Source organism: Paramisgurnus dabryanus, chromosome 13, assembly GCF_030506205.2.
Source record: "Paramisgurnus dabryanus chromosome 13, PD_genome_1.1, whole genome shotgun sequence".
Taxonomy (NCBI): Eukaryota; Metazoa; Chordata; class Actinopteri; order Cypriniformes; family Cobitidae; genus Paramisgurnus; species Paramisgurnus dabryanus.
Window position 1 is genome coordinate 19,295,241 of NC_133349.1, and position 27,095 is coordinate 19,322,335.

At 36.9% G+C, this 27,095-nt stretch overlaps 2 protein-coding genes across 7 annotated transcripts in view; both read left to right on the plus strand.

Annotated features, from left to right (window-relative positions):
- Nucleotides 1-18,538, plus strand: part of atp8b2 (ATPase phospholipid transporting 8B2) — a 36,678-nt gene extending 18,140 nt beyond the window's left edge. For all 6 annotated transcript variants that reach the window (XM_073811609.1, XM_073811610.1, XM_065261057.2 and 3 more), the window contains 19 exons: nt 139-227; nt 1,154-1,350; nt 2,754-2,962; nt 4,068-4,099; nt 4,220-4,391; nt 4,625-4,813; nt 5,525-5,640; nt 6,217-6,381; nt 6,489-6,600; nt 7,912-8,017; nt 8,102-8,327; nt 8,546-8,729; nt 10,288-10,511; nt 12,180-12,263; nt 12,371-12,616; nt 12,936-13,074; nt 13,416-13,546; nt 15,142-15,651; nt 16,038-18,538. In XM_073811609.1, the coding sequence (XP_073667710.1) occupies nt 139-227; nt 1,154-1,350; nt 2,754-2,962; nt 4,068-4,099; nt 4,220-4,391; nt 4,625-4,813; nt 5,525-5,640; nt 6,217-6,381; nt 6,489-6,600; nt 7,912-8,017; nt 8,102-8,327; nt 8,546-8,729; nt 10,288-10,511; nt 12,180-12,263; nt 12,371-12,616; nt 12,936-13,074; nt 13,416-13,546; nt 15,142-15,651; nt 16,038-16,106 (3,200 nt within the window). In that variant the 3' untranslated portion in view covers nt 16,107-18,538. The remainder of the gene's footprint in view (nt 1-138; nt 228-1,153; nt 1,351-2,753; nt 2,963-4,067; nt 4,100-4,219; nt 4,392-4,624; nt 4,814-5,524; nt 5,641-6,216; nt 6,382-6,488; nt 6,601-7,911; nt 8,018-8,101; nt 8,328-8,545; nt 8,730-10,287; nt 10,512-12,179; nt 12,264-12,370; nt 12,617-12,935; nt 13,075-13,415; nt 13,547-15,141; nt 15,652-16,037) is intronic.
- Nucleotides 18,539-19,630: 1,092 nt separating this feature from the next.
- il6r (interleukin 6 receptor) lies at nt 19,631-26,560 on the plus strand. The gene is made up of 10 exons (XM_065261059.2): nt 19,631-20,004; nt 20,771-21,421; nt 21,510-21,633; nt 23,360-23,529; nt 23,665-23,816; nt 23,930-24,116; nt 24,221-24,258; nt 24,376-24,424; nt 25,431-25,545; nt 25,716-26,560. The coding sequence occupies exons 1-10, from the start codon at nt 19,914-19,916 to the stop codon at nt 25,987-25,989; spliced, it is 1,851 nt and encodes a 616-aa protein (XP_065117131.1). The 5' UTR covers nt 19,631-19,913; the 3' UTR covers nt 25,990-26,560.
- Nucleotides 26,561-27,095: the final 535 nt, after the last annotated feature.

Consider the following 27,095-nt stretch of genomic DNA (forward strand, 5'->3'; position numbering starts at 1 on the left):
ATATACAGTAAATATCAGGGGTATAAATAGTACAGTAGTGTATAGAAGTTTATGGAATTTAGGTAGCTAAGCACTGTAAATGTGTGTATGTGAGACTGTAATTCTTATGTAATGTCATAACATACTGGTACTGCTCAGGTCCTGACACCAAGCTGATGCAGAACAGCGGCCGAACTAAGTTCAAGCGAACCAGTATAGATCGACTGATGAACACACTGGTGCTGTGGGTGAGAAACCACTTAAACACACACACACACTCTATTAAACCCCTTAGTTGAATGTGTGAATTTTACACAATCAAGAACCATAGTTTTATAGATAGCCTATGTGCTTCTTTAAATAAACAAACAACATTGAACTTTTTCAGATTATTCACTTACTTCATTTTCCCTCATAATTTTCAAGCCATCACACAGTTGACATCACAGTTCTTAAAATCACAAGTGAAAGAATTTGGACTGCATGCTAGAATTCATAGTAGGCGAAAAACGGTATTAAACAAAAGTACCTGCATTACATACTTCTTTGAGCAAGATTTTTAAGTGTGAACTAGATGAACACTTTACGGTGGCCCCCGGGAGAGGAGTCACGCAAAGAAAAAGCTGTTGTCATATTAAAAAATGATGGAAATGGGTAGTGTGGCTCTGTTACAATAAATAAATACATCATGAATACAGCTGTTCCTTGTGGTAAAATTGTGCTTGTTATAATGACATATGTCATTTGATTTATCAACATGGCGGATGTAGTATGTCCAAATTCATTCAGACTACCCATATTCATACTATATAGATAAGAACATACTGTTTTAGTGGTCGATGAGTAGGCACTTCATCTACAGTAATTCAGTACGTACTGTCACAGTATGCGGTTTCGGACGCAGGGTATTGTTGTGATGCAGTTTGTCTTGACATCATGACATTATTTTCCTGCTGTAGTCACGTGGCATTTATGGCTCAGTAGATTTGCATAAAAAGTTAATTGTTGCATTAGCAAATAGGACAGATTTAGCATGCTGTTATAGTTCATTGGGCTCCTGCAGCAGCTGAGCAACTTCTATTGAGATGAATGTGAACCCTAACAAATAATACAAATATAGAAAATATTGGTCTCTCTTGCTTATTTGTCCCCATCTGCGTCTTTCTGTTCTTAGATTTTTGGCTTCCTGGTGTGTATGGGAGTGATCTTGGCCATAGGAAACGCAATATGGGAAAAGGAAGTGGGTGCTTTGTTTCAGAGTTTCCTACCCTGGGATCCTCCGGTAGACAACTGTATCTTCTCTGCCTTTCTCTCCTTCTGGTCTTATGTCATCATCCTTAACACAGTTGTGCCTATTTCCCTCTACGTCAGGTGAGAGAACAAGCAGAATGTAAAGATAGAAATTAATGCTGTGAATGCATTGCCCAAAAAAACATAAAAAATAAATTTAGTGACGTGAAAAATTATTTTTTAAGTGGACTTGGGTCTGCACCAGACAGTTTAGTGAGATAGCACCCTAAGACATCCTTAATTATTTTTTTTCTGTTTATCTGTTTATTTTATTTTGCTTTGTTTTGTTGCTGTCATGTTTCCTCAGACTTTCACTAACAGGTAAGCAGATAGTGAAGTCCCCCATGCACCACGCTCTCGTCTTTTTCTCTAAAATAACAACAGCCCCTCATTATTCCACAATTGGTACAATACCACTGAAGTACGCAACATAACCTCCCTTTCTAAACCAGCTATCTGAATAAGCTTTTACTCTGCTGTGTGGTTTGGTTAATGGATGCCGGAACTTCCTCCCTCTGACCTGTGCAGACTTATAAATAAAGTACCACAGAAATATATGGGCAGCATTGTGGCACATCACTTACCCATTCATATATTTTTCAGCCATCACTCTTAAAAATTAGGGTGCTTAAAAGGTTTTTCACAGAGATGCAATAGAATAACCTGTTTCGGTTCCTCAAAGAACCATTCACTCTTTAAAAAAACATTTTGTTTTTACATTTTTATATTCTTTCTTCTATGGCATTATAAAGCACCTTAGCTTTTAAGGGGGTATTTAAGCTCAAATTGTGTCCGTTTCTGAAACAAGGAAAAGGTTTTTGTATTTAAATGGACAGTTCAACCATTTACCATCAACCACAGATAATTTTTTGTAACTTGTTAAAATTGCCACTTTTTGAGAGCATGAGCAAAAATTTGCAGTTTTTGGTTGTGTCCTTTTAAATGCAAATGAGCTGATCGCTGCACTAAATGGCAGTGGTGTGGTTGAATAGTGCAGATTAATGGGGCAGCATTATCCCCTTCTGACATCACAAGGGAAGCCAAATTTCAATTAACTTATTTTTACATGCTTGCAGAGAATGGTTTACCAAAACTAAGTTACTGGGTTGTTCTTTTTCACATTTCTTAGGTTGATAAAAGCACTGGGGACCCAATTATAGCACTTAAACATGGAAAAAGTCAGATTTTCATGATATGTCTCCTTTAAGAATGGTGAATGTTTTAACCACTGTGCTTTCTTTTTCCAATGCATTTATATTTTCTAAATGGCTTCTATTAATGGTGTAATAAGACCGCTTGTCTTTTTTTAACTACAAATTCAAACCTTGTCTATAAGACCTCTATGCTCGTATGTTTGTTTTGGTGTTGGTGTGTAGGTCGACTCTGCAGATATTTTTTGTATTACCAAAGAAGCAGCTCATATTTGCATTGTGATGATAATAACCTGCTGTCTGCTTCTCTCCCAACCTGTCTGAATCTTTTAGTGTGGAGGTGATTCGTTTGGGTCACAGTTATTTTATTAATTGGGACCGGCGGATGTTCTGTAGCCATAGTAACACAGCAGCGGAGGCCCGAACCACCACACTGAATGAAGAGCTGGGACAGGTGGAGTACATCTTCAGTGACAAGACAGGAACCCTCACTCAGAACATCATGACCTTTAACAAGTGCTCCATCAATGGCCATGCATACGGTAAGGCACACAAATACATGGCAATTAACGTGTATCAGGAAAAGCATCATATATAATAAAGGTTTTCATATCATAATGAACGCATTACAACTATAAACTAAATGTACTGATGATGATTTATATATATATATATAGAGTTTCGTTGCAAAACGAGATAACTCTGTTTTTTTGTTCAGAAATCTTGTTTTTATGTTTGTGCATTCCAATTAATATCAATTCAACTGCAGTTGGTTTGTTTTGATTGAAACCTTCATAACTTAAAAAATACAGCTAAGTAGCACCATAAAACAAAATAATAACATGATAACATAATGATAATCATGTTTTGACAAAAATGTTAAAAACTGAGTTATCTCGTTTTGCAACGAAACTCTTCATATATATGTATATATACACACACACACAGGTACTGGTCATATAGTTAGAATATCATTAAAAAGTTTTACTCCATTCAAAAAGTGAAAATTTTACATTATATTCATTCATTACACACAGACTGATATATTTCAAATGTTTATCTCTTTAAATTTTGATGATTATAACTGACAACTAAGGAAAATCCCAAACCTGCAAAGGCATTTAAATGGTCTCTCAGTCTAGTTCTGTAGGCTACAAAAGAATGGGGAAGACTGCTGACTTGACAGTCGTCCAAAAGATGACCATTGACACCTTTGACAAAGAGGGCAAGACACAAAAGGTCATTGCAAAAACAGCTGTCTGTTCACAGAGTTGTGTGTTCAAGCACATTAATAGAGAGGCGAAGGGAAGGAAAAGATGTGGTAGAAAAAGTGTACAAGCAATAGGGATAACAGCACCCTGGAGAGGTTTGTGAAACAAAACCCATTCAAAAATGTGGGGGAGATTCACTACTGAATTTGGGATTTTCCTTAGTTATCAGTTTTGATCATTAAAATTAAAAGAAATAAACATTTAAAATATATAAGAGTCTGTGTGTAAAGAATGAATATAATATACAAGTTTAACTTTTTGAATGGAATTAGTGAAATAAATCAACTTTTTGATGATATCCTATACAGATATCATAAAGACGGAGATGTTGCATTGTATTTTGTTTTAAAAATTGACTGTTTGCTACTCATTTCAGGTGAGGTGGACACTCTTGGTGCCCAGCAAAAGGTACATTTAGGAACAAAATGTAGAGCGAATTAATGAGGACAAAATCTTTCTGACATATATTTGCTCCCAGTATTGAAATGTTGATGTACAGAATAAGCTAACAATGTATTCATCTTTTAGAGGACTCCAGAGCCCCTGGACTTCAGCTCGTGGAACCCCTTAGCAGACCGTGACTTCTGTTTTTATGACCAGTCTCTGCTGGAGGCTGTCATGATGGGGGAATCAGCAGTGCATGAATTTTTTCGTGTGCTGTCTCTCTGCCACACAGTCATGAGTGAGGAGAAGAGCGAGGGTAAGAATCTAAGGTGGTCTTTTAGTACTCACAAGCTTCTTCTTTCATTTAATACCTACCTGTAATATGAGTTGAAAGCGAGTTTAAGTTAGGAAGTTGTTACCTTTAATATTGTTAGAGGGAAATGGTAGAACAATTATGCATTTTAAATTTGATTCGATTATTTTATTATCTGTCATTTTATGTACTCTCTTTCTTTCTTTCTTTCTTTCTCTTTCCTCTTCTCTCTGAAGGAGCGCTGTTATATAAGGCTCAGTCTCCAGATGAGGGGGCATTGGTAACAGCTGCCCGTAATTTTGGTTTCGTGTTTCGCTCCCGAACGCCTGGTACGGTCACCACACAAGAGCTTGGCAAATCGGTGACGTACACGCTCCTCGCCATCCTGGACTTCAATAACATTCGCAAAAGAATGTCTGTCATAGGTATCACAAGCACATACTCACCAGCTTCAGAAATCATTTGAATATGTCTGTCACAGGCACAATATGTAATTTATATGGGCATAGCATTTGCTCTCACACATCTACTTACTACAGCTAAGTATGAATACTGATGCATTTGTGTAGCGAACTCTAAATGGCCATAATGCCAGATGGCTTAATACAGAGAAACAGAAACAGGCAGTAAAATTCCTCTGGGGACACAGAACTGAATCTGAATTAGCACTTTATGTTGTGTATGCCACAAACCATAACTCTAAATAATGCCCTTCATATCTGAGTAAGTGGTGATCACAGTGTGGTAGGCATTTCATTTGTGTTTGTATACAATAAATTACTGATGGTTGGGGTGTTGGTATATATTGTTTACAAGGACAGGAATAGTGTATAATGACATGTTTATTATGCTATAAACATGGTTTACTAGGACACAGGAAGTGTCCCTATAAACTGAATGTCTTAAAAACATACTTTATGGTACTTTTTCACAGATTAAGACTGCCAACAGGTTTTTGTGATGGTTGGGGTTAGGGACTGGGGTAGGTTAGGGGAATAGAATATAAAGTATGTACAGTATAAAATGCATTGCGTCTGAGGATAGACAGTTTGTACGGTATAAAAGTCATTATATCTATAGAAAGTCCCATGAATAAAAGCCTTACATGTGTGTGCGTGTGTGTTTTTGTGTTTCAGTGAGAAATCCAGAGGGCCATATACGTCTTTACTGTAAGGGTGCAGACACTGTGCTTTTTGAGAGGCTTCATCCCAGCAACCAGGAGCTGTTAAACATCACTTCAGACCATCTTAACGTAAGTGTGTTTATGTTTTATTTCTCCTGGTTTCTGTTTATATACATGGAGATTTTGGATCAGAAGATCAACATTTGGGAACAGCATTCTTATTTTATAATTTTTTAGTATAAGTATTTTTGTGTTTTTGTTTCCTACTTCATTTTGAGCTGTTTGTCTTTTAAAGTATTCACTAGGCAAAGTCTATAGTCTACCGCCTGCTTTATCAGTTCAACAAGTTAAACAACAGAGCCCTCTTGTGGGACTTTTGCTAAAAGTCTTTGATCTTCACAGAGTCATTTACTTTCATGCATTTAACACACATTTTAATACAAAGCAATTTACAGTACATTTATGCAATACACATCATCAGCTTGTTTCCTTGGGACTCAAACCCATGACCTTATATACATTTTTTACCTAAAATACATTTTAAGTTACTTTGGATAAAAGCATCTCCCATATGCATACCTTTGTATTGCACCATGCTCAACTGGCACTATTAGTCTTGTTTGTTTGCTAACAGTAGTGTGGTAAAAGTAAAACTATCTATGTTTCATAATCATTGTTTCATGTGCTTCTTTTGTGTTTATGTAGGAGTATGCAGGTGATGGGTTACGGACGCTTGCTGTGGCCTATCGGGATCTGTCTGAGGAGCAGTGGGAGGAGTGGGAGGAGCGCTATCGTTGTGCTGATAAGGCCACAGACTGCAGAGATGACCGGCTGGCTGCTGCCTATGAGGAGATTGAACAAGATATGATGGTGTGTGTGTGTGTGTGTGTGTGTGTGTGTGTGTGCGTGCGTGCGTGCGGTTTTGTTTCATTAGATTTTTATAATAATGTTTACATGCAACCTGTTGCTGTTTATAGCTGCTTGGGGCCACAGCTATAGAAGATAAACTACAAGAGGGGGTTCCTAAGACAATTGCCATTCTCTCATTGGCTAACATCAAGATCTGGGTGCTAACTGGAGACAAGCAGGGTAAGAACTAGGTCTAGATCAGATTGAAATGCCTTCTACACAGTGGCGGCCGGTGCTAAAAAAGAACTTAAAATCAAACTTTTTCTGTAGTAATGCAGGACTGTAAATAGCCATTTATCAGGTGTTGAATGTCATTACTGCATAGCTAAATTGCTGAAAATGTTACTGTTGAAGTCAACTGTTAAAGCATGAAATAAATGTACTATGAATCTGTATATTGGGATTATCAGTAATGAACTAATCAAGACAATCTTTTAAACACACATACCCGATCTGACACACACGCACCCAAGCACACGCACGCAAACACACACACGCACGCACAGTAAAGTTGCCTAATCACAGTCTAGTACTTTGCAACAAAGTTGACCAAGCCACGGAAAATGCAGAATTATCTGAGCATCATCTGAGCAGCTCAAATCCGATCATAAAGACTTTAAAAAAGTGAACAGGAACACAGCATCCTGCTAACGTTAGCCAACTCCGTTTGCCATAAATCCTGGAAAAGCACACAGTGGAAACTCGACCATGATAATTTCCTGCTGTTTAATCTGAACCCAAGCCCCTTAATCCTTTATTTATTCTTCAACTGATCGCCTTGTAAAGGGTGATTTTGTAAGCATAAAATCATATTTCCCTTTATCTCAAGATATTTCACTTGCTATCACTGATCAGAACTGTAGCTAGCAGTTACATGGCAATCTGCAATGCGGTTATGAGACTCTGAGAATGATCCAATCACATGAGGTCAAAGACCTGATTGCTTACAACATGAGTGGGAGGGTTTGGGGTGCACAGTCCTGCGCCCCAAAGCGGATCCAAAACCAGCCAATTAGAGCTCACCCTCAGGTCACATGTTTTACCCTTTTTACTGACTTACATACACACTTATTTAGGGTGCGCCCCAGACACACAAACATGATACACACAAAACGAAACCAGGTTTTCATTTTTTTTTAATCAATGATAACAAGACTAACAGTGAAATAGTACAACTAAATAATTTTATTTTGTATTAATTTGTACTATATATTTAACTTTTTGGTAACATGTTAAAGTAGCTTTTTTCCCTGGCCAACTTTGGGGGCGGTGCCCCAGCACCCCCTATTGACCAGCTGCCACTGCTTCTACATCAAAATGATTGCTTTAATATCTTTATCTTTTTTGCTTTATTCCACACATTTGGTTAAGAGATGATGAATAAGTATTGACTTTGGGTTTGATCTCATAACCAATGCAGATAATCCCAATGTTGTATTAGTTAATTTCACAATTGCAAGTTTATTGTGTCTCTTTCTCCCTCTCTGACAGAGACTGCAGTGAATATTGGTTATTCCTGTAAGATGTTAACCGATGCCATGACAGAGATCTTCATTGTTAATGGACACACTGTCCAAAGCGTGCGTGAAGAACTGAGGTACAGTGTTGACATCCATCCATTCATCATTCCTTGAAATATGAGCCCTTTTCATCCTCTCATCGTTTTCTTTTCCCTTCACAGAAAAGCCAGAGAGCGGATGATTGAGTCAGCACGCACCAGGGATGGAGGGAAGGAAGCGGAGGCTCAGGGTTGGGGTGGGGCTTGTGCAGTTGGCAATGGATGTGGAGGTGATGCTGCTAATTGGAGTCCTGATGAGAGTAAACGCCCCCCTCCTCAGGCCCCACCATCTTCCCTGCTGGAGTCTATCGGTGGAGAGTTTGCCCTCATCATCAGCGGACACAGCCTGGTGGGTGACACCTGCATCCTGGGCTGTAATAGGAGGAGTATGTGAGGGTTTTAAGGAGGAATTGAACCATTAATGTTCTAAATAAAATATTCAATAAACTTTTGGTACCTTTCCAATGTAGATCAATTTAGTTGAGAAGAATAATCAGGCAAATAATTTCACTTTCATTTTGGACATAAAATATTTCTCTCTCTCTGTCTCTCTCTCTTTTTGGGCAGGCTCATGCATTGGAAGCAGATATGGAGCGTGAGTTTTTGGATACGGCGTGTGCATGTAGGGCAGTGATCTGCTGCAGGGTGACTCCTCTTCAGAAAGCTCTGGTGGTAGAGTTGGTTAAGCGTCATAAGAAGGCCGTCACACTGGCCATTGGAGATGGAGCCAATGACGTCAGCATGATAAAGAGTAAGTGACATTTTTTAAGTGGGGATTTATTTTACGTTGTCAAGTTCCCAACAATTGGTTTAACCTACTGCTAAGGATTGCGCTCCCATTTTGTCGAATAACGAATGCGGAATTATTCTTAATACTTTTCCCAAATAGTGTTTTTAATTATATTTCATACACCATCCAGGACTTGATTGTGCCCCCCGATAACAAGGCCTGCAGAGGCCACATTTGGAGATGTTCGTTTGTTCTGTTGTTGTTAAATGTGGTTGTGTCACTTCCCTCGGCTGAGCAAAAACTTCTCACCGTGGGTCTTACGGTGTCACAAGCGTATTTCAAAAGTCTCCTGTGAACATGGATAACAACGAGATGTGAAGGATGTGGTTTATGTCTAAATCTCTTTGCACCATCCTGTTTTGTCCCTGCTCAACATTTAAACACCCATACACAGATACAAATTGGTATTTGCCCTTGTAATACGCAGTTTCCCCTTACTCCTGTTTAGTGGGTGTGTGCAGGTTTGTTTTTGTTTTGTTGCTGTGAAAGGTCATTAGTGTCAATCTCAGAAAGTGGTTCACATGAGTTTATGAAGTTGATAGAGACTTGTGTCAGTGCATTTAATCTGGATATGTTCTGAACCAATTATCCTAGCCAGTGGCGGCGGGTGACTGATCATCCGAGGGGCGCAAATTCAAAATATGTTCGGAGTGTCATGTGTGTTGCTCGTTTTTTCAAAGTATGAGTTTGTTGCATCATGTGAACCATGTGCATCACATGTTTTGTCAAAATGGGTGCCTGCTGCACACGCTTCAAAACCGTTTATGTTAAAAGAGACGCTCACGTTCACAAAATACACGCAAGACACTCCCTTAACAGTAAACTCTGATTGCGCATAAGATTATTCGAGTATCTGGCAAATGCGAGCGTCTCTTTTATTTATCATAAACCCTTTAGACGCGTCTGCAGCAGGCACTTATTTTGACAAGACACGTGATGCACATAGGATCACTCGACGCACAACACACATATTTTGAAATTACGAACCACACACAACGGGCTACATACATGTTGTGAGAAACTTCGCATCGAGTGCCCTCGAAAAAAGAAGTCACCGGCCACCACTGATCCTAGCATTTTCTGGAGCCAGTTGAGCCCTAGCAATATCAGTCATCTAAGTTAATTTTTTTGTTTCATAGGTTATGTATTGTTATACAAGACTCACATTGTTTTTTTTTGTTCTTACGCTGTGTTTCTCAGATGTACAGGATCTATTGCAGGGCTATTTGATCTGAGAACATCTGAATCCTGATCATTTCAATAAACCTCACAGAATTTTTGCTACTTGTGCCCTGATGAAGGCCTAGATGTAGGCCGAAACATGTTGGTGGTATTTTTAAGTTCTATTATGAACTAGCACCTTTATTAAAGCGGTTTTATAATTTAGAAGAGTGCCTTGGTTTCCTTTTGTTGTTTTTGAAACCTCACTGAATATTGGATTGATCAGATAACAGTGAGATTATGAATTATGTGTGTATGATAAGATTATATTTAAACCTGTGTTTCTCTCCTTTTATAGCGGCTCATATCGGCGTAGGCATTAGCGGTCAGGAGGGGATCCAAGCTGTGCTGGCATCAGATTACTCCTTTTCCCAGTTCCGCTTCTTGGAGCGACTCCTGCTGGTGCATGGACGCTGGTCTTATCTGCGCATGTGTCGCTTTCTATGTTACTTCTTCTACAAGAACTTTGCTTTCACTATGGTGCACTTCTGGTTTGGATTCTTCTGTGGATTTTCAGCACAGGTGAGTGTGGACCGTAGGAGTGCATTGTTTTCAGGCCCTGGCTGGATGTGCTTTAGAGAAATAATAATAGATTTAAAGATTTAAAAATATATTTTTAATTTGAAACTGTTTACATACCTTAATGCACAATGACCTAACATGAACAATTGTTTTGGCATTAATTAACATTTACCAAATTAATAAATGCTGTTGACTATACTGCCCTATAAAGCAAAAAGGCAGTAACTACGCAAAGTGCAGAAATAGTAAAAATAACTTTAAAGTTATCCTATTCCATCCAGCTTGTGCAAACGAATACCATTTTTTCTCCAAAACGACACACATTTGAGATAAAATGTTTTGTCACATAACAAAGGATCTCTTGAATTTAATGAAATGATAAAAACTAATTTTTACCCAAAATGCATTTACTGCCTTTTAGTTTTGTAGGGCAGTATATTGCTTATTGTTAGTTCATGTTAGTTTATGTATTTACCAATGTTAACAAATAGAACTAGGGATGCACTGATACAAAATTTCTGTGCCAATACTTATTTTCAACTACTTGGAATGACATGTACCGATACCGATAGTTTTGCTTTTCACTTCTTGTTTCAAATTATTATGTCATGAAGGGGCAGTTTCCTGGGCAGGGTTTACATTAATCCAGGACTAGACCTTAGTTATATTAGGACATTTAAGTAGTTTTTACAAACATACCTTACTAAAAAACAATACTTTGGTGCATATTGAGACAAAATAATGGCACTGATATGTGTTTAGATTTGTCAGTACAAGGGGTTTTGAAATTAAGGCAGCTCAAACATGCATTTTAGTCTGGGACTAGGATAAACCCTGTCCGGGAAACCGCCCCAAAATCCAGAGTGTACAAACCGAATTCTGTTGTCATTGTCAACCAGTTTAAAATAATCACATAGCATGAGTTCTGATGCGCTTTTTCACCTCTTCATTTTCAGGATATTGTCTGCCATGACGATGTCCAATAAGGGGAAATATTTGCCGATAACTATTATAGGACGATATATTGGTCCATTCCTAAATACCTTATTGTAACGTTTTACCAAAATGTGTTTAAAAAGTTTTTCCAAAAACCATCAATGTTTGGTCATCCCATACCTTGTTAAATCTTCTGTAGAAAATTTGTTTTAAAGCAAAAATAAATCTCTACGGAGCAGATTCCCGGACAGGGATTAGACTAGTCCTAGACTAAAATAAATGTAAGAGCTGTCCAAACTGAAAACAACTTGCACGGACATATCTTAAAATACATCAGTTCCCTTTATTTTGACTCAAAATGCACACAAGTAATGTTTTTAGTAAGGCATGTTTGTTAAAAATAGTTATATTTCCTAATTAAACATAAGACTAGTCCAGGTTTAAGATAATCTCTGTCTGGGAAACCACCCCTACATCTTCATATGCCTTTTTTCCATAAGACAAATGGAATTCAGTACAAAGAAATTCAGTTACAATTTTGCTTGATTCATTAAAATTTCCATATTAAGTTTGTGGCTAAGTGGCACTAAACTAGCAGATTCAATGTTTCTATAAAGTGCTTAATTGGTAAAAAATCTCACTAGTTGAGTCAGGACTGCCGCTGTGGTGCACACGTCAACAAGTGATTCATACCTATGAGGCAATGTCAAAACATTTTTTTCTTCTCCTTAGACTGTTTACGACCAATATTTCATCACTCTTTACAATATCGTGTACACATCCCTGCCCGTGTTGGCAATGGGCATCTTTGATCAGGTAAAGCACCTGTATTCATTGAGTAAATACTGAATGATTTACCATTACTCTTTAAACCACTTCAACTCAATTTTTAAACTACTTCACCTCAATCTTTTCTCACTCAGGATGTACCTGAGCAGAGGAGCATAGAGTATCCCAAACTCTACGAGCCCGGCCAGCTCAACCTGCTGTTTAATAAACGAGAGTTTTTCATCTGCATTGCACAAGGAATCTACACCTCTGTGGTTCTGTTCTTCATTCCGTATGGAGTTCTGTTTCATGCCACGCAGAGCAACGGCGTCCCACTCGCAGACTATCAAACTTTTGCAGTAACAACTGCGACAGCCCTTGTCATTGTTGTCAGCGTCCAGGTTAGTCCATGTGGACATCCACTGTGGACCACTGTCCATGTGGACTTTGTTCAAATCACAGGCATTAACCATGATTTAATATTTGCTATTTAGTTGCAAATGGTATTGGGGAGGAAATTGTTTTATTCTAGAGAGTATTTAATTGGATAAAAATATTATGCTCCATCCCCCCTGACAAGATTGTACATTAATTTAATGTGTACTAATGTGAACATTTTGAATGTTTAGGAGTACACTAGCATTTAGATAGTTGACACAGTTGGACTTTGATCCACAAAACCGTTTGGTGTTTTTAATAACTGAACGTTTTTGTTTATAGATTGCTCTGGACACTGGTTATTGGACAGCTATCAATCACTTCTTTATATGGGGCTCTTTGGGTACCTACTTCACTATCCTCTTTGCTATGCACTCCAGCATCCTGTTCAGGATTTTCCCTAAACAGTTCCAATTTCTTGGTGAGTCAGCATCTCAGCCAGCCCATAAATACAAAACCCACCTTGAATAACATCTACATGTGTCACAAACATAAATCAGCTATACCTTTAAACATTTTACATAAAAAAATTGGGTATTTCTCTCATTGATCTGGAATTTTATGGATGGATTGACAACACTAGTTTGTATAATGAACTCTGGTTAAAATAACTAAATTATTTAAATTATAATAAAAAAATGTAGTATGCTAGACACATATTGTCTTTTAAAAAAATAATTATGGAGACTGTCGTGTGGTGTTTTATTTTGGTAATTTGTCTAAGCGTGTGCTGTTTTGTGTTAATGTGAATTGTGACCACAGGCAGTGCCCATAACACATTAAGCCAGCCTGTGGTGTGGTTGACCATTGTTTTGGCAACAGTCGTTTGCATTGCTCCAGTCCTCGCCTTCCGCTTCCTCAAACTGGACTTAAAACCTCAGCTGTCAGATACGGTAAGTAATGTCTGTGCGACTTACAGTATGTCTTTGTGACCTTTCTCACCCAAACATTAAATTCTGTCGTCATTTTCTCATTCTCATTTTGTCCTAACCTGTATTTCTTTTATCTGATGAACACAAAAGAAGATATTTTGATAAATGATGATAAGCTAATTTAATGGGTACCGTTGACAATGCGCTTACCATCATTTATCAAAATATCTTCTTTACTATTTATCAAAATAGTTCCATAATATTTGTTTTCCTACTATGGAAGTCAATTGTTACAATCAGCTGTGTGCTTACCATCATTTGTGAGGATGACAAAATGATGACAGAATTTTCATTTTTGGGATAAAGATCCCTTTAATGCTCAGGCAATTTTTTTATATATATATTATTCCACATATCATGTCGAATGAAACATTATCAGTATTATACACTGTAAATATGTTACATACACAACAATCTAAAAAGCTTATAGTCCCTGAATGTTCTGTGCAAGACAACTGTGTAAATACTTTGTGGGTCTTTCTGAAAAGAGGAAATTAAACCAAGTTTGTACATGTCGTGAATGCAAAACTGTAGTATCAAAATATTACTTAAAATAACTACTTAAAAATATATACTTATTTCTACATAAAAGTAAATTTTCAAGTATTCGTATTTTATCAGTGTTTTTCTTTGGAAAACATACATTCCAAAACATATTATCATAATTTTTACTCCACTACATTTCATAATTTCAAGTTTTTGGTTTATATTTAATATTTAAGTACATTAAACATCTAGTATTTTTTTTACTTTTACTTAAGTAAAAATTACTTTTGTACCTTTACTCAAGAAAAGTAAAAGTAGACAATTTTTATGTAATTAGGTATAAAATCAATTTTAATATGCAATATAAAAGGAATACACAGTATGAATCTATGCTTTAGAATGTAATGAACATTTTTTAGTGAAGTATTTTTTTCCCAAAACGAACACTTTGATAAAGCACAGATGCTTGGAAAATTTACTTAAAATACTCAAGTAGTGTCCGCCTCTGATAAAGATACATACTGTACAAAAGTCTTAGACAACCACCACCGGCTTTGTTGTTTTAAGTTTTAATGATTTTTTTATGAAGAAACAAGCAGAAAAAACACAAAATATGTACACACAAAAAATGGCTTGTTCAGGAAAAAGTAGTAAGTGTTTAGTGTGACCTCCCTTAGCACTAAGTTTTTAACTTTTAAGGAGACTAAAGTCCTGAGGTCAATAGACTAGAATTGGAAATTAGGTTCCTGCTATTGCTCAAATGTAAGGGGAGGTCGCACATAATACTTCACACTTTAGCTTATGAAAGCTGTTTTTTTTTCTGTTTCAGTACTTGACACAGTATTCAAGTACTTTCAAGTTGTCTTTTAATAGAAACTGATAACAATAACAAGATACGGTCATGAAAATGTTACAGATTAAGTCATGGTTGATTGAAGAGGTGCGCCTGTGAACTGAACTTTCAAGTTCATAGCGTAGGTTCGATTTGATTCACGTCAGTATGTTTAACACATTGTTTTTCCCCCACTCACTCATCCTCGTCTCTCTATTGCTCTTTCATTCTCTTGCAGGTGCGCTACACTCAACTTGTGCAGCAGAAAAAGCGGAAGCCCTGTGGCCGCACGGGTCGTGGAGTGGGTGGGGCCGGACCAGCTGGTGGCAGTGCTCTCGGTCGTCTAGGGAGAGGTGGCTCTCGGCGCTCTGGATATGCATTCGCCCATCAGGAAGGTTTCGGCGAGCTGATCACGTCAGGAAAGAACATGCGCCTGAGCTCCCTGCCTCTCGCCTCATTCGCCTCTCGCCATAGCAGCGGTTGGATTGACACTCTTCGCAAGAAAAAACACGCAAACAACACAGGTTCACATATTACACTGACCGCTGCAGACGACAACACGGCTTCTGCTCATGGCACACCTCATTCTGCATCTTCCTCTATGATTGGCCCTCAAGACACAACGCAGGCCGAGGCAGGGCAGGGGTGTAATGAACCTGTCCTTACTAACAACCCTGATGATATTGCTCTGAGCATGGTTAGATGTAGAGAAAACGAGGCTGGGGGATGTAGTGCTGTAACGGTGCAGGTAAATAAAAAAATTACGCTTTTAGCATTGACTGAATACAGATCTGAAGTGAAACGTAGATGACCGTTATAGAATATGACTAAGAGACTAATTTAGTAGTTTTCACAAAAACAGATTTCCCCTAAAGACCAAATGACAGGAAACAGCAGAATATTAAACGCTTTCATTTCTCATTTTTTGGACATAGTAGTGGTCCCAACTGTCACAGGTTCCCCAATATATACTGTACCCTATTTCTATTTGGGTTATTAACAATGTTTTATTAAACAATTATGTGAGAACTTGTGTATTGTTACCATGGCTAACCTTTCCTCTTAGTGAACTTTAATTGGAACATTGCAGCATTACTGGTCCTGTAACTGAAATAGATTATTTTTCTTCCTCAGGAATCAATGTTTGCATGCAGGGGTCCTGGAACTTCTGCCATTGCAAAGGAAACCTTGAATGGCGAGTGAGGAAAAGTGACCAACGGATGGATAAACCAATTGGGAATCACTGATGTGAATCCTCGCACCTTCTGGTGTTTATTTGGCTGTGTTTCTGAGGACACGGCCGTGAAGACAGAGCACCTGACGGCTAGTTTGGGAGTAAAGACATGCTTAAATTCACATGAAAACACAGATCAATATGCAAACTGTGCATCCAGACAGTGCAAAGAGTGTTATCTGTTATCACATTCCCTGTACTGTATAAGACCTCAGATGTCTTGTCAGTAAGGGCCACTTAGTCATTTGATTTGTTTATGGCTGAAAGAAAGTTTTCCATTCTAGAAAAGCTTTCAAAACATCAAACTATTAGATAACATTGGCACATAACAGATTGTAATGTTAAAGCTTTTTTTGCCTTAAAGGTATTGTGGAGGATTTTCTTTTTCCGGGTGGATCATCAAGACTATTGGTCCTCCTAGTTGTCAATCAGGAGTGTTGTGCAATTGCATTTTTTTAAAAAGAGGACAAGGCGGTTCTTTTCTAAAATGCGAGAAAATCCTATGCTATACCTTTAACTTTGATCCTAAAAAGCCATATCAGTTTTAACTTTGATTGGTTATATGAGTTTTATGGCTGTTTTACACCGCATGTGCCAGCAGAGAGTACGAGAAGCTGCAATGTGACTACAGAAGCAGAACTGATGTAGCCCAGTGGTGTAGTGGTGCCCGGAGAAATGGGTATACGCTTAATTTACAGTATGATTTTTTTAAGTAGCCCAACTAAGGTTGAATGCCCTTGTGTTTCAGCGTATTGGTCATTTTTTAAAGATTATTATTTATCAATGTTTAGAATTTAAAAGTGGGTATACCCCATGCTCTCTAATAAAGAAGTGGGTATACTTCATATACCCTTCACTACACCACTGCCACAAACACTGAAAGCGTCTATGCTGCATAACAGCTGTGGCTCTAAATATGCAAAATAAACTTTATAATATAGTATATAAGTTAGAATTATAATATTACTTAAAAATAAGTAATTATGTACTACCTAGTTCAAAAAACAACCAAAGCTAATAAAAATATATACTTCTGAAAAATATTACAATGTTACTTCACCATCTTCATCAAAAGAGGAAGCTGTTATATCTCAGGCTTGGTTATTTCTTAATGAATGCTTTTAAAATATATTTATTTTTATGCACTTCTGCTGCTGTTGTGTGCAGTGTGAAAGGTCAAACTTGTTAATATGAGCGCCATAAAAATATACATTGCTTGCTTACACGTGCGGTATAAAACAGGCCTTAAAATAAATGGGTAATAGTATCACCTTTAGCCACATCAAGTTCTTATCCTAATAAGGGTGGTTTCCCAGACAGGGTTTAGGTTAAGCCAGGACTAGGTCTTAGTTAAATTAGCACATTTAAGTTGTTTTTACAAACATAACTTACAAAAAACAATACTAGTGTGCATCTTGAGACAAAACAATATCATTGATATATTGTAATATATGTCAGGGCAATATGGTTTCTCAAATTTGCATTTTTTGGGACTAGGATAAGCCCTGTCCGGGAAACTTCCTCATAATGTTTGTAAACATGACCTTCTCTTTCTTCAGTTTGTTTTATTTAAATAGTGCTTTTTTATCATCATCAAGAAGTGATCTTTAAGAGATAAGAACTGGTTTACCAACTATAACTTACAATAACTTACAATTTGATATATATTCTGTTTCCACTGTTGAGAATAGCACTTTGATTTTGTGTTGAAGAAAACACTATAGTTCTCGGTGAGAACGTGACTTTACTGTGTTAGATGAAACCCTTCCTTCCTCATCTGTTTCTTTGCACCATATTGGTGCTTCCACCTCTGAATGTCTGTCTAGACTCAAAGCTGATTGACTGTAAGTCCAACTCTGATCTGCTGGAGTCAAGCTACCGTTACCCTGAGAGTTGTGGATTGATTCAGTGGACTGTGAGTGAAGGTTTGGAAAAAACTTTTCACTGAAGAGTTACCAAATGGCAACTGGTCTAAATGTGGCCTTCATGGGTGTTCGAATTTAATAGGCTAGTAAGAAAGTAGTGGTGTGTGTTTTTTATTGTTTATGAGAGAGACAAATAGTCAACAATATTAGAAATACTTAATGAGCTTCTTGGTACTTATCATGCACCTGGTGTAACTTACAGTAGATTTAATCGTACTGATTAACAAAGATAACAGCTATATGCCTTTAAAGATAAACGTTACAGTGTTTAAAATGTGTACGTCCTTACCATTCACAGCATCACATTCTTTCATGCATTCTCTGTCTGTTACAACAAAAGATTTAAAGTCAGCTCAAAATCTTTTGGGGGTATATTTTTTCAGTTTCTGTTAAGGAATTTAATGAAGCTGCTTTCACAAATGGGCCTAATGGAAAAGTATAAAATTACTTCAAGTAAAAAAATCTAGTGAAAAACAGATCATGTTTGTGTATTTATTTCTGTGAGTGTGATATAAATAATATTTAAAGAGCCAATTTATAAATTGAATGATTGCCATGACCTCAAAATAAATACTTGAAGGGATAGTTCACCCAAAAATGAAAATTCTGTCATCATTTACACACCTTCATGTTGTTTTAAACTAGCACACGGGTGGTGGTACCCATTGACTTTCATAGTATTTTTTTATGCTACAATGAGATTAAATGGGTACTGTGTGGTTACAATCATTTAGCAAATTTTTGTTGTTTTTAAAAGAATACAGAAACTCATACAGGTTGACAACATTAGACAGAAATTTCATTTTTGGGTGAACTATACCTTTAAGAACTTTTGAAATACCAAGTGATAAAGAGGTACTAACTGTTTGCAGAAGTGGTTATTTTAAATGTACTAACTGCTTTAATTTATATATAAAATATGTGACAAATTGCAAATAATTAAATGTAAATAAATATCAAGTCAGTAGTGACTTGACACAATTTATCAGAATAGGTGGCATCTTTAATATAGTAATATATATAGTAGTATATATATATATATATATATTTTTTATATATATACACTATATATATATATATATATATATATATATATATATATATATATATATATATATACTATATATACATATATATATATATATATATATATATATATATATATATATATATATATATATATATATATATATATATATTAAAGATGCCACCTATTCTGATAAATTGTGTCAAGTCACTACTGACTTGATATTTATTTACATTTAATTATTTACAATTTGTCACATTAAGGCATATTTTTTAATAAACCACAGAAAATAGCTTTCTCCATCATATTTAATAAAATTAAAAAAATCAGAAGCAAGTACAGTATTGTGGACTTAACTTTGATGACTAGCAGATTTTAAGACCTTGGGTCATCTCTTCTTCCCTATAATGTAGTTTTATAAAGCTGACCGCAAACAGAAATACTTTGTTTCACGCTCTTTGCCTTGTCAAATAGGAACTTGTTTGTCTTTGTGGTTCAAGGGTTTCGCAAGAGCGGATTTGTTAAAGTAACAGATAGTTTAATATGCAGAGTGAGAGGGGAAGGGGTTGTACTCGTCTCTTACATACGTATACAAGATCCCGATCCGAACTGAAAATATTTATGTTAGACCAAAGAGAATTGAAATGAAGCGTTATTGTATTGGATGATTTGTATGAGTGTTTCTTTCATTAGAATGTCTAAATGTTGACTGCGCAAAATGTAAACATTCAGCACGTTAAACGTTATGCGTTGATATTATGTTTCGTCATACTCAAAGTATTTTTGTGGCTCTTTAATTTTGGAAGTGAAAGTTTTCATTTATAATGTGGTGCCCATCAACGTTCACGTTACTCCTATGTTTATCTGCGGTGAAAGTTCACTGTCACCATGAAAATGAGATGTGTCCTCGCAAAGGTAATTCATCATTTAAATTTTACAAACAATATTGCGTTTTTTTGAATTTGTGTCTTGGATATAAATCATTGTAGCGTTTATTTAAACATTAGAATATAATTTATATTTGAGATTAGATTCACGTGCTACGTTATTTTCCTTAGTTTCGTTGTATTATTTAATGTGTGTCAATCATGTGTTAATCTCTTATGTGGTAGATGTGGTAATTTTGATAATCGTTATCTTGGTATTTTGATTAATTCTATCTCAGGATCTGTAAAACTGTTTACCATAAGATATAAACGCAGTTGACGTAAACTTACACTGCAGAAAATCAAAACTAGCCTATTAATAAACATTAACGGATGAATTTTCCTGTTAATATCGAACTCATTTACAAAGTGCCACGAATCAATTTGATGAAAGACATTTTTGACACTTTTTGTCTTATATATGCTAATTGTTATTCTTATTTATTTTAAGTATTCAGATACTTTTTTTTACCTTAAAAGTGGACACATCCACTGGTGTGCCATCATTTCAGTCAGACTTAAAAAGTAATAGTCAGAAAGAAAGAGTGTTTGTGGTGATGAATCTGAGGAGTTACGCTCAGTAAAAGGAACTGAAATTAAAAGCAGTTCTTTGTTGCATAATTTTGTCCCATATTTAACTAACCCAATGAACTATGAAATATATATATATACTCAGACATGTGACATATTATGTGTCACCTTGCCTGTGAAACCCATAAAAATGGTCTTTGTCTCTGTAAAATTGTCTTTTTCAGAGCCTCCTCCTGGAGTTCTGGTATTGAAGTTAGGAAGCAACGTTGTGCTTGGCTGCAGAGGTGATGTCACTGTAAATGATGTCCCATTAGTTTCAGCCACTGTGCATAAAAAACTCAGAAACAGATCTGAGGGTGTAACTGTCGGCTTTACAACCCAAAAAGATGCGGTGTATGTTGACGTTAATAGTATAAATCAGAGCTATATCAAAGGAACTGCTTCAGCTGGTACAACATACAAACAGATTGATTCAGGTATATATACCAAAGCTAAAAAAGACACGATGGTTACTGCTAAACCCTCTATAACTACAAGAGAGGATCGACCCACGTTGAGTCGTGTCTTGCGTGATGTCGATCAACTCACCCATTCAGAGAAGGTGGGAGGAGCTAGACAAGAGGAAGAGGCCAATGGCGTTACCATGGGGACAGATTTCTTTTTGGAGGAAGATGAATATGATGACTACTCGTATGAAGAAGAAGGGTCCAGGGTGACCAGAGGGATCAAAAAGCGGGCACACTGGACTCGGAATGGCCGGCAAGTGCGAACAGGAGGGATTTTAAGACTGCCACATCTCAGCTTGGCCAATTCTGGAAATTACAGCTGCTACAAAGGAGAGAGACTGATTTCAACTATCAACATCAGTGTGGGAGGTGAGGACTTTCACAAACAAATGCTCCGATGTATTGTTTAAGGACATACGCAGAATTGCGCACATTCTTGCATTGTTTTTTATTACAGTGTCCCCAGAGAGACCCACCATCTCTTGCTACAGGAAGTTCCCCACTAGCAAGGTCCGCTGTGATTGGACATCCAAGCAACCAGTAACCCCACGGCCACTCTGTTATCTACTTCTTAGAAAAGGGTGAGTGTGTGTAAAGTAAATAAACCAAGATAACTAGTTCATTTAAAATCAGTCATTTATAAAACTGGACAAAAAAAGAGAGGGTGGCACAGTGGCTCAGTGGGTAGCACTGTTGCCTCACAGCAAGAAGGTCCCTGGTTTGAGCTAGGTCAAGTGTTTTTTCTGTGTGGAGAGAATAATAACAATTCAGTAGATGTTTGAAGGGGGAACAAGCAAAAATGCTAAAAGTGGTTTATTGGGCACTCTGACGTGGTTTCCCCGACAAGGATTCGATTAGTCCTAGACTTAAATAAATGTAAGAGCTGTCCAAACTGAAACAACTTGCACTGACATATCTTAAAATACATCAGTGCCCTTTGTTTTGCCTCAAAATGCACACAAGTAATTTTTTAGTAAGGCATGTTTTTTCAAACTAGTTAGATTTCCTAATTAAACTAAGGACTAGTCCTGGCTTAAGTTAATCTCTGTCTGGGAAACCACCCCTTTGTGTGTAGAGCAGGGGTTTTCAAACTGTGGGTCTTGTGGGTCGCACATTGGGATAAGTTGGGTCACGCAAAGTCACTTTGCTGTTGTGGTGAATGACACACACAAAAAAAACTTTAGTCCAAGTTCACAGCTCATAGTTTAGACTAGCAAAAGTATTAGACTAGTGTGGGGTTAGCAGTAAAACATGCTTGTACTATTGCTGCTTTAAACTGAAGGTTTTGTGTTTTATTATTATAGGATTTTTAATGTGGAGCTTTTGTTTGTTTTGCCTTTTTCTATGTACAGCACTGGGGTCAACATTTGTTGTATTAATAATGTGTTTTATAAATAAATTGAACATAAATTATTTTGATATTGCAATTAAACTTACATTTCATTATTGAAAAAAGAAAAAAGGAAAATAAAAACTACTCAATTATAAAAGAGGTAAAATGTGTATTTTTCTAATATTTCAATTTAAAAATATTTTGGATGGTCAGGACAGGATAAATAATACATATTTGAGTGTGTCACAAAATGAAAAGTTTGGGAACTGCTGATATAGAGCACCTATTTTTAGTGAAATGGTGCTATGTTGAAGTTTCTTTAGTCATGCTATAGCACCACCTATGTATGGTATAGGTTCTATTTAGCACTTAAAGTGGTTCCTCTATGATTGCAAGCCAAACACTTTAAGTGCTATTTATCAACATTTTTTTTTAATTGTGTGCATTTTATAATGCTAAGATCCTTGTTTGATAAACAGCCTAAAAGGTGAAGTTTACAAAAAATCTCAAAATGTCAAATTAATAATTATGCTGGCTGTGAATAATCAGATGTCATTAGTTTTAGTGAGTCTCTTGACCAAACGTTGTCTTCAAGCTAGACAACTGACACCATTTTAAGATCCCACAAAGCTATCCTACGGCTCCAGAAAACCTCAGTGCATGATCTTTTGGTGTTTTGTCTTTTTTGAGCTTGACACGGTAAAAATTCATAAACGTAAAGTTTAAATCTTGTGCTGGGCAAAGATTAATTGCGATTAATTGCATACAAAATAAATGTATGTGTGTACTGTGTGTAATTATTATGTATATTTAAACACACACATGTACATATAAAATGGATATATAAATAAAATGTATTTTGGATTTAAACAACATTTACAAAATAATAATGCTCTCTCTCTCTCTCTCTCTCTCTCTCTCTCTCTCTCTCTCTCTCTCTCTCTCTCTCTCTCTCTCTCTCTCTCTCTCCAAAGATTCTCAAATAATGTCACTCAAATCAATTGTTCATTCTCTCGATCGCGATGTTGGTGTGCTTTTCCTATGGAGGAAGGTGACGACGCGCTATATTTGGCAAAACTGTGTGTGACAAACACAGCGGGCAACGCCACCAGCCCTGAAATCAACTTTAGGTTACCAAATATAAGTGAGTGCTTCTGTTCCTTTGTCCTAGTGGCTATGTGATATTTAAAAAGTAAAGTTGTCACGGTTGTCTTTACTTCAAGCTCCTTTTATAAGATACTTTACAGCACATTTGGAGAATAATACATTTTCTCTGTAGTTAAGCCAGACCCTCCGATCAATGTAGAAGTGAGAGCAGTTACAGGCCATAACCATAAACTTAGAGTGTCCTGGTGGTATCCCAGTACTTGGAAACATGGCTTCTACAACCTGCAATTCCAGCTAAGATACCGACCACAACAGGCAGAAAATGTAATATGATGCTTATAGATGAATCACATCTCTTCCCCATCAATTGTTTCTATAAACAGATATATCTTGGGTTTGGCTTTGAGTTTGTTATTTTTTCTATGTGCTCTCTCTAGTACCAGTTTATCGATGGGATAATAGGTGAATTATGGGAAAGACGACTGTCTAAGACAATTTCTGATGCTCTGCCTAACACTCCGTATGAGATTCAGCTTCGGGCCAAGGATGAGTTTGTTGGCATCTGGAGTGATTGGACTGACACAGTCATTGGATTCACCTGGTCAAACAACAAAATACCCATAGGTTCGTACGTGCACATTGTATAAAGAAATCTCTCATTTACACCAAAGATGATTTCATTTATGCATTTAAATATATTTGGTTTTTTTGTGTGTGTTTCTCTGTAGTTCCCGAAATTAGTCCAACTTTTGAAAACAATAGCTGGGTATGTCCAATCATTATAATACATTGCAAATCCACACAACATTGATCCACACACACATACACATACACATAGTAACCAACACACCTCATGCCTGTTTTGTCTTTCACTTTTTTGCAGGAGATGTTTCCTGAAGATTCAGGGGGTTCTGGAGCAGGTTCTGATGTTGGTGAGTCGGTGGATATGACCCTTAAGTGAACATGGCATAAACATCATTGTTCTAATTCAGGGGTTGATGCTCACACATCTGTTAATTCAATGATGAGCTGATAAGGAATAATGTGGTACTTTACTGAATAAAACACAGGAAATTATTAATAGCACAGTTTCACAATGTGCTGTAATTGAAATGTTCCTCTCTAAATGTCAGTGCCATTTCTTTATTTTACACTTAAAGCCCTGTTTTCAGATTGTTTATGATGAAATAGAATGGTTTTGACTGAAATTTCTACATAATGGGGCTGCCCCGAGAATTTTCGGGTGTTTGTTGTTTCACCTCCCACCTCTACAATGGGGGTATAGGTGCACTGGAACAATCCTTCCTAAAATGCATTAAACTTTCGTTTACAAAGACGTGAATCTCACCGAGTGGTCAGGGGTGTTCACTGATATGCTCACACAAAAATTGCTGCAAAATACGCATTCCAACAGGTTTTGTCCAACTCCATTGACTTGTATTAGATGTGCTGTGAGGTACGGTATTACTCCGCGCCGGGAACTTTGTTTCTATTCTTGCAATTGGCAAAGGAGGATTATCGCCACCAACTGGGCTGGAGTGTCTATTATTCAAGCTCTCAACGGAAGAATATACGGATGTGAGGCGTTTGGAAAAATAGGTCCACAAGTTAACAACGAATGGTAAAACACTTGTTGGAAAGCATCTTTTGCAGCGATTTTTGTGTGAGCATATCAGTAAACACCCCTGACCACTCGGTGAGTTTCACGTCTTTGTAAGCGAAAGTTTAATGCATTTTAGGAAGGATTGTTCCTGTGCACCTATAGGCCCATTGTAGAGGTGGGAGGTGAAACAACAAACACCCGAAAATTCTCGGGGCAGCCAGCCGCATATGTCGAAATTTCAGTCAAAACTGTTCTATTTCATCATAAACAATCTGAAAACAGGGCTTTAAGTGTAAAATACCGAACTTGTCCTTTAAGCTTTTACTTTCTTTCAGGTTCAGTGATCATAGTTGGAGCTGTTGATAGCACTGCAGTATGGATGTATGTGTTGTGGATTTGTGGGATGTGTTGTTTTGTATCCCTCCTGATACTTACAGTTTATTTCTTCAGGTAAAACTCTTCACTGTTACATCTTTATTATGCATTTAGTGATTTATGCACTTTTTTTACTCACCTTACTCATGTTACAAACCTGCTATATACTGTAAAATAATGATTTAAAAGACTGCAAATCACCTCACCTGTCTCCGTGTTTTCTTTCTACCATGTCTGTTTCTCAGGTATAAGCTGCGTTTTGTGTCTAAAGTAGGAAAAGAGAGTTTGCCTTGTTCTTCCCAACCTCATTCCTCTCCCCCTCTTACTCCTACCACACTTTCTGAGTGGCTTCCAGAGGAGGAAATGTCTCTGATGTTTCCTATCAACCACAAACAGCAACAACCAAGTTTCCTTCCTGATCAGCAAGAGGGAAAGGAGGGCATTTACCTGCATAACAGAGACTACTTCCTGACGCCGGTGACTGAGGGTGTGCCATTGACAATAAGCTCTTCTTCATAAAAAAAGACATGAAGAAAAAATAAACATTTGCTGTAGTAAATACACTGTAATTCATTGAGGACTTTTTTTGCTTAATCACACACACTGCTGTTAATTGTAATGTGACCCTGACTGTGAAATCTAGGCATCAAATGTTTTGACATATCAGTCAATATTAAAGATATCAGTGTTGTATTTTCAGATTATGTTATTTACGGTATGTAGGATGATTTGATTGTAGTAGAAAACTTTGACTTTAGTTGGGTTTATAGAGGCAGGGTCACAATATTTGTGTTATTGTACAGACCAAACAATTTATTGTCATAGGCCAAAATGAAATGTTATAAATGTATATAAACTATTTTTACATAATGCTTCACATCAATTGATTTCAGCAGTCATGTATAGCTAAAGCACTTTTTATTAGTTCCTCTAAAAATGTTACAATATAATAGTGCTTATGTGCTTACACCGCTTGTATAGTTGCTGGTCAAATACAAAACTTTTAATTGTAATTTTCTTTTGTGCTACAGTGGTTACATTTTCTCCAATTTTAATCAGTGTTTTCCACAAAATAAACGTTTTTATTGAAGTGCCTTGGTTATATTGTAAAACACGCTAGTAGAGTATTAGCAAGGACAGCTAATATTTGATTTTAAATAATATTTAAAAAAATCCCGCCCACACATGCTCGGTTTTAAAGAAATATCCGTCCTCATGAAAAAGCAAAAACACGCTATGAGGCTCTGTCAAGAACATGCCAAACCAGCAGAAAATCACAATGACAAGTGCCATCACAATTTGGCTCTTGTCAAAGTCATTCAGATCCTTACGCATCAACTTTGAGGACAGGTAGTTGATGTGTTAAAAGCAGGATCTGACTGACTTTGACTAGGGCCAAATTGTGATGGCTAGATGAATTGGTTAGAGCATCTCCAAAACTATAGCTCTTGTGGGGTGTTCCCGGTCTGCAGTGGTCATTACCTATCAAAAGTGGACCAAGGAATTCCAAGGAAAGTGTTGGACCTGTGACAGCCAGGGCTCATTGATCATGGGGAGCAAAGGCTGGGCCGTGTGGTCCAATCCAACCAACGAGCTACTGTAGCTGAAATTGCTGAAAAAGTGAA

What these genes read in the sequence shown, in the direction of transcription:
- il6r (XM_065261059.2), top strand. Translation starts at nt 19,914, where the DNA reads ATGTGGTGCCCATCAACGTTCACGTTACTCCTATGTTTATCTGCGGTG. An exon ending in TGAGATGTGTCCTCGCAAAG is followed by an intron (nt 20,005 to 20,770) that starts GTAATTCATCAT and finishes TGTCTTTTTCAG; the next exon opens with AGCCTCCTCCTGGAGTTCTG. An exon ending in TATCAACATCAGTGTGGGAG is followed by an intron (nt 21,422 to 21,509) that starts GTGAGGACTTTC and finishes TTTTTATTACAG; the next exon opens with TGTCCCCAGAGAGACCCACC.